The sequence below is a fragment of the Phoenix dactylifera genome, chromosome 14 (assembly GCF_009389715.1).
Source record: "Phoenix dactylifera cultivar Barhee BC4 chromosome 14, palm_55x_up_171113_PBpolish2nd_filt_p, whole genome shotgun sequence".
NCBI classification, from domain to species: Eukaryota; Viridiplantae; Streptophyta; class Magnoliopsida; order Arecales; family Arecaceae; genus Phoenix; species Phoenix dactylifera.
Window position 1 is genome coordinate 677,884 of NC_052405.1, and position 16,175 is coordinate 694,058.

The 16,175-nt window shown below is 38.5% G+C and overlaps 1 protein-coding gene, 1 long non-coding RNA gene and 1 other non-coding gene across 3 annotated transcripts in view; all 3 read left to right on the forward strand.

Annotated features, from left to right (window-relative positions):
• The first annotated feature begins 3,035 nt into the window (after window positions 1–3,035).
• The window catches only part of LOC103701393, a 31,395-nt gene continuing 18,255 nt past the window's right edge, over window positions 3,036–16,175 (forward strand). The window contains exons 1-4 of the mRNA XM_039133906.1: window positions 3,036–3,926; window positions 5,670–5,868; window positions 7,677–9,403; window positions 9,739–10,052. Coding sequence (XP_038989834.1) covers window positions 3,816–3,926; window positions 5,670–5,868; window positions 7,677–9,403; window positions 9,739–10,052 — 2,351 coding nt within the window. The 5' untranslated portion in view covers window positions 3,036–3,815. The remainder of the gene's footprint in view (window positions 3,927–5,669; window positions 5,869–7,676; window positions 9,404–9,738; window positions 10,053–16,175) is intronic.
• On the forward strand, window positions 11,001–11,072 carry TRNAQ-UUG. The gene has a single exon. It is a non-coding gene; the product is annotated as a tRNA-Gln (tRNA).
• LOC108511085 lies at window positions 13,224–16,019 on the forward strand. Its single transcript, XR_005514631.1, has 2 exons — window positions 13,224–13,360; window positions 14,983–16,019. It is a non-coding gene; the product is annotated as an uncharacterized LOC108511085 (long non-coding RNA).

Sequence of the window (16,175 nt, forward strand, 5' to 3'; positions counted from 1 at the left end):
TCACGTGAGCCATGTTATTGTAATGATTTGTGCATGCTAAGTGGCCAACATGACAACTGTTAGGATATAAAGCTGAATGCCTTCTAGGTGTCTACTTTGTCATGCGCCCACTGGCCCCAACTCCATATCAACCCGGACCGAAACCACCACGGGAAGCCGTAAAACAAAGGAGAGGTCCAAACTAATGAAGGATCAATGTCCTTGTCTTTTGCCATGGACCCTCTTGGCTCAATGGTCCAAAGACACCGGCCAAACATCGGTGGCATAGATCACGGGTTCTTCTTCTGTTCTTTTTGGGTCTTCTCCTCTGCAACGGTTTGCACTAACGAATACACGCCAAGAATAACATCGTACCTGAAATCACTTTATTATTATCCTCTAATTTTAGGAACATAAATCTAGAGAGAAGATGTCAGTTATATTTCAGGCTTCTAATCTATTGAACTTCACTTATATACTTTTTTCTTTCTTTCTTCTTTCTTTTTTGCATTGAAGAGAAAGATAAAGTTGGTTCATCACCATTCAGATTTGGCTACGTACGTAGCAGTTAACCCTGTTGGTCTTTAGAACATAATTGTTATATGTTTTTTTTTCTTATGAGGAAAATGCCTATAGGAAGTTATTGATGACCATGCTCCAATATAACAGGCAATTATCGCATAATGATGTCAACATTTCTGCATATTCCTTCTTATATGTGATGATCATTATTATTTTTACACCATTTCTAAATCCTTTATGGGATCACAAAGAAATTTTTTATCTAAAAGTTAATGAACTTTCCTAGATTTGATATGTATACGAGCAGTGAACATAGATATGCATGCGGAAAGATAGCTGGATAAAGCCACTGATTGATGGGAGAGAGGGAAAAGGATGCAGGAACTACCCCATCCTTGCATTCCAATACATAAAATTAACCAAAAATTGGAAGGAATATTGACATCCAAGCAAGAGCTCGACTCCTTTTAAAGTATTTGTTCTAAGAACATGGCAAAAAGGTGAGTTGTCTGATTTGCTAGATATAAAAGAACACAAAACTATTCATTTTGCAAGTGAAACTAGATATCCCACATTTCTGTGGCTGGAGATTTTTGTTTAGAAAAACTTTGAAGCTATTGGATGTGACCATGGAAGTGGATAGCTAATGCTTCGAGATTGAATTCGTAGGGAAGGGCTAAGATGCTTCATAGTAGTTCGACAGCTACCTTTTTGATGTTGCTCTTCCAAACTGCAATCTTTCTGAAGTTTTTGTTATTTTTCTTTGATGAAAATTAAACGAAAAGGTTAAATGAAGTTTAAACTTTGCAAGTACTTTGACAGATGATTTCATGAAAAGGAAATTTTGCTAAGAAAGGGGCCTATCATCTAGACAAGTGGCCTTTCCTTCTTGTAGGTGGCCTATCATTTCTCTTGTCAAGATCAGCAGTCAGTGTTATATGATTAAGATCAAAATACCTCCATGTGGGACTCTGAGAGAAACTTAGCTGCTTTGATGCCATGTTATCTGAGCTGATAAGGTGGAGCCACGCACTTTCAAATTCTTACTCCAGTATAGCTATGCGACATGCCGAGGGACATCACCTTGTAGGGCCGATTAGGATTCAGACATCACATCATAGAATGCTATGTCCCATCTTGTGTGAGACAGCCAAGCTAATCTCTTGTCGAACAGCTGAAATCAGTATATTGGAATGCAACAGCACAGTCCACTATAAGGAAGTAAGCGAAGCAACTTGTCAGCCACCAGTGGAGGCTAGGGGGTTTGTGTTTTTGGTTGTGGTGTCCTGTTTGAATAATTTGATTCATTTTTTTTGTTGTATCCATGAATATTTTATCCCTGCCTCTATAGTTAACTTTGGTTTCCTTTAAAAAAAATTAGAAGTAAAAGGTTTCATCATCTTTAGTTCTTAAAAGGGATCTCATCATCTTTCAAAAGAAAGGAATCTGCAATGATTATTTAAAATGCGAATGTCCTGCTCACCTTTTACTAAAATATTACTTATGTCATCTTAAATAACAGAGCTTAAAGCTCAAGTTGTGGTTGCTTGGTTGTCTGGATCCTACTACATCACCAATTCATCTCAAAGCAGGAGGAAATTAAGTGGAGGCTACAACTATAAAGCTTCAACTCCTACTTAACCTAAATTATGGATTCAGCTCTCTGCATATTATATATACTTGCAGTTGTATGTTCTTCTAGCATCATCAACTATAGTCAAGTATGTCATGAGGTCAGGCCCCTGCAATATTCAGTGGGGACCGAGAACTTTTGAATATACTTAGGCTTAAGGCAATGGTTTAACATTAACCTTAACGACCTTAATATTCAGCTTCTATATGATCAAGAGAAGATGCAAAAAGATCAATTATTTTCACTGCATGCAATGCCAATTTGGCGACACTATCGATTCATCCTAAATGATCAAAAAATTTAATCTACTTATCTAGACTAATCACAACCAAACAAATCATGCTACCTTTCTCCTGCATTGCTGCGGAGCCCCCAACATTAAGTGCACACAGAGAGCATGTGTGATAAATTGCCGAGCATCTTTATAATTGCACCAACCACTCTGAAGCAAGTTAGGAATCCTCATTTGCATTCATTGCAATAGAGAATTAGACCAAACTAACCATCTAGCAAAGGGATTCAAGTTGTATCTTTGATTGATCTTTTTTTCGCTGCGTCAGCCATCGGATTGCATGTCGTGAAAAAAAGTAAATCATTCTTTTGCACGAAAAATACAATCTGAACCCTAGCACAGACATCCAAGATGAGGAAACTTATGTTAATGTTAGAAGGGCAATTCAGGGGTTACAAGCCACAACAAAGTCAAAGTGTCAAGCTATCTTACCAGTGGGACCCAAATAATCTCATTAGCTAAACCTTTTTATTTTATTGGTAAACCATCTAAAACCTGTGTAAAAGAGCATAATGTAAGATTAAAAATAAAAATCATTAGCAACTGTACTTTAATGCTAAAGTAATCAATATAAAACAGGCAGGTAACAGAGTAGCTGCGAAAAAAAAAGAATGGGAGCAGGGAGCCAAGGGGAGCTCTGAGCTCTCTCTCTCTCTAGCAAAGCTTGATTGTTTAGTCCTGAGAGGAACCGAGAAAATACTCAGCTGTGCATCTTGCGGGCGCGAACAAGGCCGGCTTCGTTTCGAAAAAAATAAAGAAGCGGAGTCCCCGACAAACTGAAGAATAAGGCTGAAAAGGGCTTCCAAGGAGGCGACTTTTTTCTTTCCATCACATGCGTTCGCTCCAAAGTGGTGAGATTGATTGAATAAATTAATGGGCGAACAGTAAACTAATGTTTCTTTGGATAAATAGTAGCGAAATTGGGAAAAATTTTGAAAATAAAGCATTTTGGATTCAAATACCACACGCCGATCGTCTTCTCTGTCGACATTCCCCACATCCCTCACGCGTTCCTCTCTTTCGGGTATTAATGCCCTCTGGGTTTGATTTTGTTGTTTTTCCTTTAAAAAATGGCTTTTTTGGTTGTGATTCTGTTGGGTTTTCCACGGAAAGATGAGATTTTGGGGTGATGAGTAGGGTTCTTCTGGGGTTGTAGATTTTTGATCTTGTGGGGTTTTCTTTAGGGTTTTGGTTGGATGATTAAGTTCTTTCTTGATCAGTGAAATTAAGGGTTTTTATTTCAATCTGATCTGGTGATGATTTCTCGTTTGAAATGGTTGGATCTTTTGGGGCATTTGCTGCTGGTGATCCGTGGAGGAATTGAAGTGGTGGTGGGTATGGAGATGGAGTCCAAGTGCCATTTTTCTGTTAAATGGTCGAGGTAGCAAGATGGATCGCCGCAGTTGGCTTTGGAGGCGGAAGTCGTCCGAGAAGAGCCCCAGTGATTCTGAGAGCTCGGGATCGATGTCGTCTCATTCTGAGAGGTGCTCAGATGATCAGGTTTGTCTGCTGTCCTCTCTGTCTCTTCCTGTTTTGTCTGTCTTCCTTCTTTGCCCCCCTCAAACATTTACGCAGATGACCACCGCAAATCCTTATCCCCTTAAAGCTTCAGAAGCAATTCATATAGTTGAAGCATTGCATTCTTATTTGAACTTTGGATGATGCTAAGGATGTTGGTCCTGATTAACTTAGAACAGCAAATTACTCTTTCTAGCTTAAATGGATTCCAAAAAAGAGGAGAGATTGATGAAATTCTCTCCAGCAGGACTGAAGCAAAATGCTTAAAGTAGAAGTGCCTTTTGAATGCCATGTTGTCATCTGATGCCATTGAGACCTAAAGGAAAGTCAATTAAATGATTAAAACATTCCCCTGAGTTATCGATCAGAATGATAGGTAGTGAGGAAATCCCATCAGCGTAAGATGTATAAAGGAGAGATGGGGATGTTGAGCTGGAGTGCAGCAGATGAGGATTTTGAACTCATTACGGTGATAAACTAGGAAGTATTAAATGAGTAATGAATAAGATAGTAGAAGATTCAAAGCTGCATTATAGAAGACTAGTGAGGAAGAACTGGTTTAGTTGGTTTGGCTGTATGTGGTATAGGCTGTGAAACAGCCCTGGCAAGAAAGGATTTTGAATACAAAGGGCCTAAACAAGAGCATTGGACACAGAAAACAATTGAATGGATAGACTTAACTCTTTTTAAATCTCGGCCTATGCCATCTCTTGCATATAAATGTTGAATATAAATTTGATACTTTCCCCCTCAAGGTGAAAGCTCGCCTTTAAGTAAGGTGCTATAAATTGTTAATGTGTAGCTCAACAGCTTCATTTCCTGCAGCAATTTGACGATATTGTCTCTTTCTCTCTCTCTCTCATTATTTCCTGGAACTATCTAGGTGTATAATTCTACACTGCATAATTGTTCCTTTTTCCATGATGATTATGATGCTCATACATTTTAAGTAAGAGTTCTCAACTTTCATCATGTGGTAACCTGAGCCTACTTTTAGGCTTGTGTTCTAATTTGGTTCTTCAGATCATTATCTTCTACCTCAACGATGAATGCATGGATTTTTTGTGCTGGATAGCTGTTTATTCTTTAATGATGATTGCACCAAAGATATAAATTATGCGAGAGCTTGCTGATATTAACATGTAATAATGCCTTGATCGTATTTTGGGGCTTGTGCTTGAAGTTGAAACTTTGGCGTCTGACTTTATACCTCAACAATGATTGCTTTCCTTTATGTATGGTTTTTTCCTCTTCGTCTAGACTCTTTCCAAGTCTTGGAGTTCTCAGAAGGTTGCTCCTTTTTTATCTGAGCTTAATAACAACATAACCGCAATGTAGGATTTCCTTCAACAGAAACTAATCATCCAGCTGCTGTTACTACAACATGCCACTCTCCTGGCTAAAGATGCTTCATCCGAAAAAGTTTGTAGGTGGTTAATGTTAAGTGCTGAGTACTAAAAAAAAAAAAATCAAACTTGGTAAATAATGTTTTAACATATCAAGCTATCCCCACGCATGACAGGCTTGCTGCTTAAGATAAAGTTGAGGCCCATAAACAACACTGCTTTGCCTTTTTTGGAAAAAAATTACTTCATCAAAAAGATAAATGTGTGAGATGTGCTGGAAATTGAAATTGGAAGAGAAAATTTTAAATTTAACCTGGTGTTTAGCTATAACTTATATGACTATGGTGGGTCATAACATGGTAAACTGATTGTTAAACAGGAGGCAATGAAGGGTTCTCCAAATAATGCTTCCCCAAATCATGCCCAAATGCTAGAGGTTTCATCAAATATTGGTGATAGTGAAGTCCATGAAACTGCGAAGAGTTTGACTGAGAAATTGTCAGCTGCTCTTCTGAACATCCGTGCTAAAGAGGAATTGGTCAAGCAACATGCAAAAGTTGCAGAAGAAGCTGTTTCAGGTTAGTGGTGCCATATTAAGAAGGATAGGTGTATTAGTTGGGCATGCTGAAGGTAAAGAGAAATACCATGCTTGAGAATTCATACTATAACAGATGGCTTCCTTGAACAGATGCGCATGGATGCAGGTTTATATGCAGCAATTACTTAGGCTGCTTCTGTTAGTAATAGCTCACATAATCTTTTTTCTTAAACTTTATAACATAATTTCACAAATTATATGCACTGTAACTTTAGTCTAGACAATTGCTAGCGAATTTGATGATTCACTTGATTCAATTCAGTTTCACAATTTCACAATTCATTCTTTTCCTTTCAACTTGATTTGCTTGGGTTAGGATGAGAAAATAAATTTGGCTTCTTCTTGTTTATATAATGTTATATTAAATTTGTTTTGAAGTATAATATTTTTTTCATATTTTTTTATTCATTAAGGGTACCATCTCTGTAGAGAGGTAGAAGCAGAGGACATGCAGATCTAATGAACAAGGGTTGATATTTTACATATAAAATATAATGCTTATCTTTGCATATAAGAAGGAAACATACTGCTAACCTGTACATTTCAGAGAAATCCACAATTTGCTTATGACCTAGCAAATTAAGTAACTACGGTTTGGATCCTCATTTGTCTTCCTGGTTTGGACTTCTCTTCTACTTACGCTCCTGCTTAATGATTCCAGTTATTTGTCTATCCTTAGTATCATGATGGTCAACTTGTGCGGAACACTAATTATATTACAATTTGTTGCTGATCTTTGGTGCTGTTGAAGCTCTTTCACTAATGAGCAGTTGTATGCTTTGTTGGGCCATTCAGTCTGTGGTGATTACTTCACCTGGCTATTCATGTTCTCCAATCTTCTATAGAAAACTTGTTAGAGACTTTTCTTCTTCCATTCTTGATTGTAAGACTCTATAGAGGCTGACATGACCATGCCCATTTGAACATGTGAGTCAAAAAGTTAACTTGCTGAACAAATAAGATAGTATCTCAATAAGTTCAGAATGTGAATTTCTTAGGTCTAACTGGAACAATTCTTAAGAACTTATCAAAATTTCCCTTTGCCTTTATATACTTGTATATAAACATAGGTATTCTAATTTGTCCTGTGGTTCCTTTCTTGTCTAAATGCAGCATACCTCGTTATCACTTCACATCATAAGGCAACTTTATCTCTGCAAAATAAGAAAACAATAATGTCGTGTCTGTTGTTCATGAATTATGTGTTGTAATATATCACCATCTCTCTCTCTCTCTCTCTCTCTCTCTCTCTCTCTCGCGCGCGCGCGCGCGCGCGCGCACACAGAGGTCTCAACAGATATGCATACATCATGTATAATAAATAATTTTTGTTTTTTACTCCAAAAAACACAAATATTTACTGTCTTGATCAATTGTTTCACTATTATTTCTCTCTACATGTGCAAGCATATGTTCCTTCGCTGTGCAGTCAAGAACACATGTTGATGCAATTGGTTGTTAGGCTAACAATATTTATTCACTAGTTAGCAACAAAGCATGGAGAAAAATTTACTACATATTTTTAAGGAATACTTGCTAAAGCTTAACTCTGTAAGATAAGACCTAGGTGAACTTGTTTGAAGAACTAGATGACACATTCAGAATATTAACCCAAGATTCCTGGTTATGGTGGGCTTACTACTCTACTTTATTTTCCGTAGATAAAGCATCTGTCAGTTAATGAAGTCACACAAGCTTCTTCTTCTTCTTCTTTTGCTTTGTTTAACTAGAATTGCATAATTTTTTCATTTGATTGTTTATGAATGTTCAAACTTTATATTTCGATAGGCTGGGAACAGGCAGAAACTGAAGTTTCAGCTCTGAAGCTGCAACTTGAAGCTGCAAACAAGAAAAACTCTGCTCTTGAAGATAGAATTGAACACCTTGATGATGCCCTCAAGGAATGTGTCAGGCAGCTCCGCCAAGCAAGAGAGGAGCAAGAGGAGAAAGTCCATGATGCTGTCATTAGCAAGACCCGTGAGTGGGAATTGGAGAAGCTTGAGCTTGAGAAGCAGCTTGTTGAGTTCAAAGCGCAACTGCAAACTGCGAAATCTGAAGCTGCTGCAGCAGTTGACCTTGGTCTTCAGGCAAAACTTGACGCCTCTAAGAAAGAAAATGCAGCTCTCAAGGTTGAAATATTCTCTCAATCTGAGGATCTCCGGATGCTGACTTTAGAAAGGGAGCTGAGTAATCAAGCAGCAGAGACAGCCAGCAAGCAACATTTAGAGAGCATAAAAAAGGTTGCTAAACTTGAAGCTGAATGTTGTAGGTTACGGTATCGAGCACATAAAACAGTACCAGTTAACGACCACAAGCCTATTGCAAATTCAATTTATGTGGAATCTGTTACAGATAGCCAATCAGATAGTGGGGAACGGTTGCTTTGTATGGAAAATGAGTCAGGCTGCTCGGATTCTTGGGCATCGGCTTTAATTGCTGAACTTGATCAGTTCAAGAATGATAAGGCCAGTGAAAGAAACCTCACTGCTTCTGTGGAGATTGACCTAATGGATGATTTCCTTGAGATGGAGAGACTTGTTGCTTTGCCTGAGGCTGACCATATAAGCTCTAGCATTGAGCTTGAAGCTGATTCTGAGCGAGTTGATATGAGAGATAGCCCACTGAAAGCTGAAGCTTTGCATCAGCAGTTGGCTGAATTGGAAGAAAAGATTGCGAAAATGGGAAGTGAGAAAGCAGAATTGGAGATGGCTTTAGTTGATTCACGAAATCAGTTCGAGACTTCTTGCAATCAGCTTGGAGTTGCTGAGGATAAGTTGCTTGAACTGCAGAGGCAGCTAGACTTGGCCAATGAATCAAAACAAGTGGCCACAGCAGAAGTGGTGGCTGTGGAGGCAAAGAGGAAGGCACTGGAGTCTCAGCTAGAATCAGCAGAACTGGAGGTCAGAAAGCTATATGATAAGGTGTGTTTGTTAGAAGGAAAAGTTGAGGGTGAGAAGACACTGTCTGCAGAACTTAAAGCTAGTGTAGAGGCTGCAGAGGCTGCTAAAAGGGTATCGGAATCTCAGCTTGACTCAGCTCATCTGGAAGTTGGCAGTCTGCGTGAAATGGTGGGTCTATTAGAAAGCAAGGTGGAGGAGGAGAGGGCATCATCTACAGAATTTGCAGCTAGCGTACAGGCTGTAGAGGCTGCAAGAAGGGCATTAGAGTCTCAGCTTGAGTCTGCACATTTGGAAGTAAGCAAGCTTCGTGAGAAGGTGGGTTCCTTGGAAATGAAAGTTCAGGAGGAGAGGACAAAATCTGCTGAATTTGCAACTAAAATAGAGGCTGTGGAGGCAACAAGAGAGGCATTAGAATTCCAGATTGAGATGGCACATTTGGAAATAGGACGGCTGCACAATAAGGTGGATTTATTAGAAATGCAAGTTAGCAAGGAAAAGGAATTAACTGCAGAATTTGCAGCCAAGTGTCAGAAATTGGAGAGTGAGATATCAAGGATAAAGCGAGAAGCTGAACTCTGGCAAGTTACAAGCTTTGGAGACCTGAAGATTAAAAAGGTGAATCCTAATGTTCCTTCACTGGGAATTTGGAACGATATCTTCATTTTCAATTAGTTTTTATGTTATTATTATTATAACTATTCTAATGCACTTTCGGCTTTCATAATCATTCAATGATTCGATGCTTTGAGTGGCCAATGGACATTACAGTGCGTAAAACAAGACTTTCGTATGACAAAAAGCAAACTAGAATTTGCTATAGTCCTTAAATATTTCTTTTGAATGCCATTAAACTTTTTTATACTTAGAGGTTTCCCGCTATACACCAGTTAAAGCTCTCCTTCATAAAATGTTTCCATGACTGCTCATTTTAATGATCTTCTTTATCACAGGAGAAAGAGCTTGCTGTGGCTGCTGGGAAGCTGGCAGAGTGCCAGAAAACAATTGCCTCTCTTGGCCAGCAATTGAAATCACTGACAGCTTTAGATGACTTCATGCTTGAAGCTGAGAAGCTAGAACCTAATGAATGCTCGCCAGATCTTATATTTCATTCTAGCAGTTCCTCAGAGAAGATGCACAGCTATACTCTTCCCAGTGGCAAAGAGAGGGGGTCTCCACTGTCTTCGGTCTTGTCCTCATCCTCTACTCTTCCTGGGTTTACAAGCTTCTTGTCTCGAAGTAGGAGCAGCAGCTGTATAGAAAACTAGTAGATTATAGAAAAGCTGAAAGTTTATATGGTTTTGGTGGTCACTGTATTACAAATGTACATTGAAAAGAAGTGTTCTGTTAGATTACTGGTATTAATTTTATTTTTTCCCCTGTTCCATTCTTTCTTTCTTTTTTTTTTTTTTGCTAGAGCTTCTTTCTTTCTTTCTTTCTGTTTTTTTTTTTTGGCTGTCAATGGTTAGCTGTACAATTTCTTTCATTATGTTGGAATCCTAAGTTAATCAACAGATAGAGAATGAAGATTGGTGGGGTTTTAACTTTCTGCATTTCTTTAAGATGTTATTGTAGCATTATTTAAAGAAGGGATGAATGCTTTTTGACTTGCCCAACTGAACTTTCATCTCTCTTTGTTACTTGTTAGTAGAAACTCGACTTAACCTTTGATTTCTGCACCTAGTCGATCCAACATTTATGCCTTGTTGTTAGATTCCATGATGGCAGACTCTATCTGACCGCAAATTGATATCTTACGTTTAGATGCGCAACCTATTAGCCGATTTTTTGGTTGCACACCTGGATTAAAAGCTTAAAACATCAACCACAAACTCTGTTTCTGCATGATGAACTTTTATTTTGTTGACCAAATATTGGCTGGCCCTCTCTCCCAGAATATATGAAAAGACTAGGTCTTATAGAATAATCTGCACATAAAAATAAATAATAAACTCAGATTATTTATTATTTTTTTATAAAATGGATAGATCACGCATGTTTAGTATGAATACATTCCAAAGAGTAGATAGATAGCGAATCAGTTCATAGAAAGTCGGCTGAATGCTAAGAGGCAACCTAGTTAGCTGTCGAGAAGTGAGGCCAATTAATTCTTTCAGCAGTGCGCAATTTGAGAGGTGATTCTAACCCTTGAATGAGAACTATCTTTCAGATTCGTTTGTAAACAATAATATATCTTTGGGCCTGAGATCACCTTGGTTCCATGGTGTAGTGGTTAGCACTCCAGACTTTGAATCTGGCGACCTGGGTTCGAATCCCGGTGGGACCTTTTTTATTTCTATTGATTTTATAAATGGAATCAAGAGTTTTTCTTTCTCCTTTTACTTTTTGTCATTACACTCAGCCATTTTCTGTATTCTTTTTTTCATAAAAAATTAAGTTTTCTCTGTTGAATTGATTTTATAAATGGAAATAAGAGTTTTTTCTTTCTCCTTCTCCCTTTGACATTACAATCAGGCATTTTTAACGGTTAAATTATAAATTGATATATAAATCTAATACATGGTAATGTAGGACAAAAATTTCATTTGAACATTAATCAAAATTGATATTTGATTCCTAGGAGAAAAGAGGAGAGCCTAACATTATGTTAAAAAAATATACTACAATATGCATGTGTCAAAATCCATCAACCATTAAATTATGTGTTTATTATTTAGTTAGGGAATGCTTGATTGCATGGAAATCGATGAATAACAAAAAGAAAAACTAAAATTTTTTATAAAAAATATAAAATTTTAAAAATATAGTTATAATTTTTCTAAATTTATCAGTTGTTTAATAAAACAAATAAATAGAAAACAATATTTTCAAGAATTTTTTTTTTTTCTATGCATCTAGACATATCCTTGACACTTGTATTTCCAATTTTTTTTGTTAGTATTGGGCTTGTACAAAATTCATGAGATACTTAAATTTGTTTCTCAAGGATTAGGCTTTGATATGGACACATACTCTTTTCCCAAAAAGACTTGTGGCGAGTAGATGAACGGTCATCCGACAAGATGATCAAAGTATAGAGACCCTGTCTATTGAGAATGGAGTCAGAGAATTCTGCATGTCATGTTGCTAGGGTTTTCTCTACATAGGAACATGAGTTATTTCAAAGGTTATGGTAAAACTCCAATATACATATAGATAAAATGTATAGGGCAACCACGATAACGTTTGCAGGATCCTTTCATTTGATGATGCTCTTCATGATGTAGCATTGGTCTTCAAAGAAAGTCTATTGTAATTAGGATACGAGTTTCGGAGATCAAAAGACACGATATGCACTTCAATTTCATAAAAATCCTTTTAAACATAAAAAAAACTACTTGAATCTTTGATATTTTTCCTCCTTTTGGAATGAAAACTGTAGGAATATCTACCCATCATTTCAAGCGCTCTAATAGACACTTATCATGTATCTGAATCCATGAGAGAGAGAGAGAGAGAGAGAGAGAGAGAGAGAGACAGAGAGAGAGCGCACGCGCAGAGCCTTGGACCCCTTTTGATAGAGGATAAATATTCAGAAGCACATTTCTCAAGATCAATTTTGATGGATCGGTGCTGGATGGAGACACAAAGGGTAGAGCGGGTTTCGTCATTAGCGACCCGAATTTCAGAGTCATGGCAGCGGGAGACGGTCAGTTATTTGACTGCACGATTCCTGGTGCAGAGCTGAGTGCTATCTGGGCGGATCTTCGACATGCTCAGCGTGTGTTCTCAGCTAGTTCAGTCATCTTGGAGGGTGACTCAGCTACGGTCATTGGCTGAATCCAGGAGAGTCCAAGGGTCATTGCTGTTGACCATCCCTTGATTCGCGGTATCTGGCCGATGATGAGGGATAGAGGGGTTGTCCAGGCGAAGCATGTATTTAGAGAAGCCAACGGAGCTGCAGATTGGATGACCACCTATGTGGCTAACCATACCAGTAGCACTCTGTGGGCGGAGGATGGGGAGCTGCCTTGGGAGCTCCGTGATATTTTATTTTCCGATTTTATTGGGTGCATCCGTATATGTGTTGTATGAATCATCCGGTCTAGCAAAAAAAAAAAAAAAATCTGGATTCCTTTACAAATAGATTCATGGCTGAGATATTCCTCCCGCCCCGATCAAAGGGCAAAACAAGGACCATCTCCCATCAAGTTAAACGCACGGTTGTGATACGCCATCAAGCTGGTCCATCATATCTACACCCCCATTCCACATCGGTCCAAACCGAGGCGGCAAGATATGGAGGTCCACGTAGCAAGATACTGGGGCTCCCCAAGGTGGGGTCCGTAGAAGCTTGAGATTGGGGAGCGCCACGTCATCCAACGAGTCCTCCAACGGTCGCACACGTGGCAAGCCCCGGTAGAACGCGAGCAACGCTCGCCTCTTATCGGCAAGCTGTCCGGCATTAAAATATATAAATTCCCGACAAGAATTTTCATCTATATTAGCCGTATTTTTCTCTCCCCTCTGCGATCTTCGCCTCTGGATCTGATCCCCTCCATGACCACGGCGGCGGCGCTGTCTCTGCTCCCAACCTCGCTTTTCCGGCCGTCTTCTAATTTCTACTCCAAAAAGGTGAGATTTTTATCCTCAATCCATAAGGGGACCTTTGAGAAATGAGTTTCTGACCAAAAAAAAAAACCTTCTTTTTAAAACTTTTAATATTGAAATCTAGAATCATTTGATCAGATCGTTAATAGAGCTAGTTGTGGCCAAAAAGTTGACTTTTTTTTTATCATGTTCAAAAGTGAAAATTTAGGCTAACTTTTAAATGGGAAATGTGACTTCAGAACAATCCAGAGAAGAATTCCTGAATCCTGTGGTTGAGTTAGGTATTGCAATTGCTTGATCCAAGAAGGTGAGCTATGTTCATGTTATGGTGATTTAGAAGTAGATATAGTTAGTTTTAGGCAAATGTGGTGTTCATTAAAAAGATAATCAGTGATGGCCATGGAGAAACTATTTCCGTGATTCAAATCTATAATCTGTAGGTCACTATGGAGTAGCACTATCAATGTACTAAGGCTCACCTTTATTTCCAACATTCCTGTTGTCACTAAATAATAAAACTTATTTGTTTCTTTTATTGGTCCATGTAAACATATGGAAGAAGCCACGCATCATCTCTTTTTCCATGAACCGGTGGAGCAAAACTCCTACACTTGTAACAGGATAGCTCTACAAAATGAGGAGATGGATTCAATTTGTTTTGAATCTGCCATTATTGTCAATCATAGACCTGAAAATATTTGTCTGACATCAGTATTTTGTGATAATGACCAGAAAACCCATTTCCATCAGAAAATACGAATGTGATTCCTTCAATTTCAGTAATAGGTTGAATCATTATGAGGGATGTCACCATTTTGTGCTTGCGTGAATTCCTATAAGCCAACTCTAATCACGACAGTAGATGATCAGGAAAAAATAAATGTTCTTCTATTGTTCTAGACGTCAAAAGAATCCATGTCACCTGAAATCACCCTGATGAAACTAATTTTAAATTTGATATTTGAAACACTGAGATCAGTAAAAATTTGTTATGCTGGTAAGAGAAATCTTTTTTGTCGGCATTCTGTTTGATATAGGTATTTGTACTAACACTATCATCAGCAATGGCACCATAGAATCCTCCCTTATATGGAATCTGAAGAAATCCTGTTCCACCATTTTCTTTCACATTCATGAGAATATCTCATAATGTAGATTGCACGAGTACTTATTATTGGTTCTTGTGCATGGATATATGTTCAAACTATAAGTAGAGAAGTACAAGAGAAAAGTAGACAAATAGTATGTTTGAGATCGGTGAACATATAAAGCTGTATTTTTATCTCATATTCTAACAGACGTATTTAATGCATGCAGCATTTGAAGGAGTGGAATTGAGAAAGGTTGCACATCCGTGCATCTTTGTCCCTCTCATCATAATATTGTATGCTAATATTACTGATAATATGGCAAAATGAGGAAGAGTTTACAGGAAATTTTAAGGTTGGTGAAGACACTTTTGAGCCAGCCAATTCCATGTTACTTTCATACCGACCATTCTGTTGCTCTCATAAAGCAGCAATTTACCCCAGCAGCTAGACATTGCAGTTCCTTCGAAAACTTCCTACGCCTTACGGTCTCAGCTTCTCAGCCGGCAATTCCATGCAACTTTGTTTACGTGCTGATGAATATCCTTTTGATTGCAGGTCCTGAAGGAGGACCTATGGCTAGTGGTTGGGCAGCAGGACAGGATGATCAATGGGGAAGACATTTGAAACTCGCCATTGTTATATGACAAGCTTGGGGTGAGGTACAGGCTATGGAGAGCTGCACTTGAGAGGGGTGCTGAGCATTTGCTAAGCAAGACAACTAGTCCATGGTCTGCATGCAATGCAGCTGCAGTTCAGCTCCTGTAGGTATCATCTGGAACTGGATGGTGTTTACGTGCGATAATAACCAGATCTCTCTGCAGCTCTTAATGATCAAGACATCTTTACCAACCATAAGCTGTTGATTGAAAGCTGGGAGAAGATGAATAGGCCATTCCTTGTAATAAGTTGTACACTAGCCAGTTCACCAAGTCAATGCAATTTTTTTTTGGCCATTCCTCCATATTTGGGTTTCCTGTTTCCCCCTTCATTTTTCAATTTGGTGAGGCACAGTTCGATGATAGTTGTAGAACTACCAGCTACCAGTTGGCACTAGTTAGCTGAAATCCTTTTTTGTACCAATAAAAGGGATCGAACACCCATGCTGTTAATGTGCTGTATACTTACAAAGTATAGGTTTGGTAAATGGTATTTGAAGAAATCAATCCTGAAGTTGTAGTGATTAAAATAGGTGGAGCATTTTTATCAGTTCAAACCAAATTTCTTTCGGATCTCCACTGACAGCCAGCAGGGATTCTGCGGTTGCACAAGGGTGAGTTGAAAAGATGCTACAGAGTGCGTTGTTCAGGTTCCTCAATGGCCTGCAAGAGAGGATTAGAGATTACCAGGTCCGCCCAGGCTTCTATTTGCAGGTCAGAGACAGGGCATGTGCAACAGCAGAGGTCACATTTGAGCACAATATCCGGCCTCATCTGTGATTCCAAGTTTGCTCACAAAGTTGATGAATTGTTTATGTATGTACACTCAGGACAAAAAAGCAGCATTTTTCCTTTCAAAATATAGCCAAATAGAAGGGTGTATCTCCCATGACATTTTGATGAGAAATTTCCACATGCTGATAGGTCCAAAACCATCTGCGGTTCACAATATGATTTTTAATAATGGAAGCATTTATAAATTGGCATCCTACAAGATGATTTTGCTCATGTAAGACCAATCATGAGTCAGCCATCCCACTAGTCAATTGATTCAAGCTAAATGTCATGGTTATTGGCGCTAATTGGGCAAAG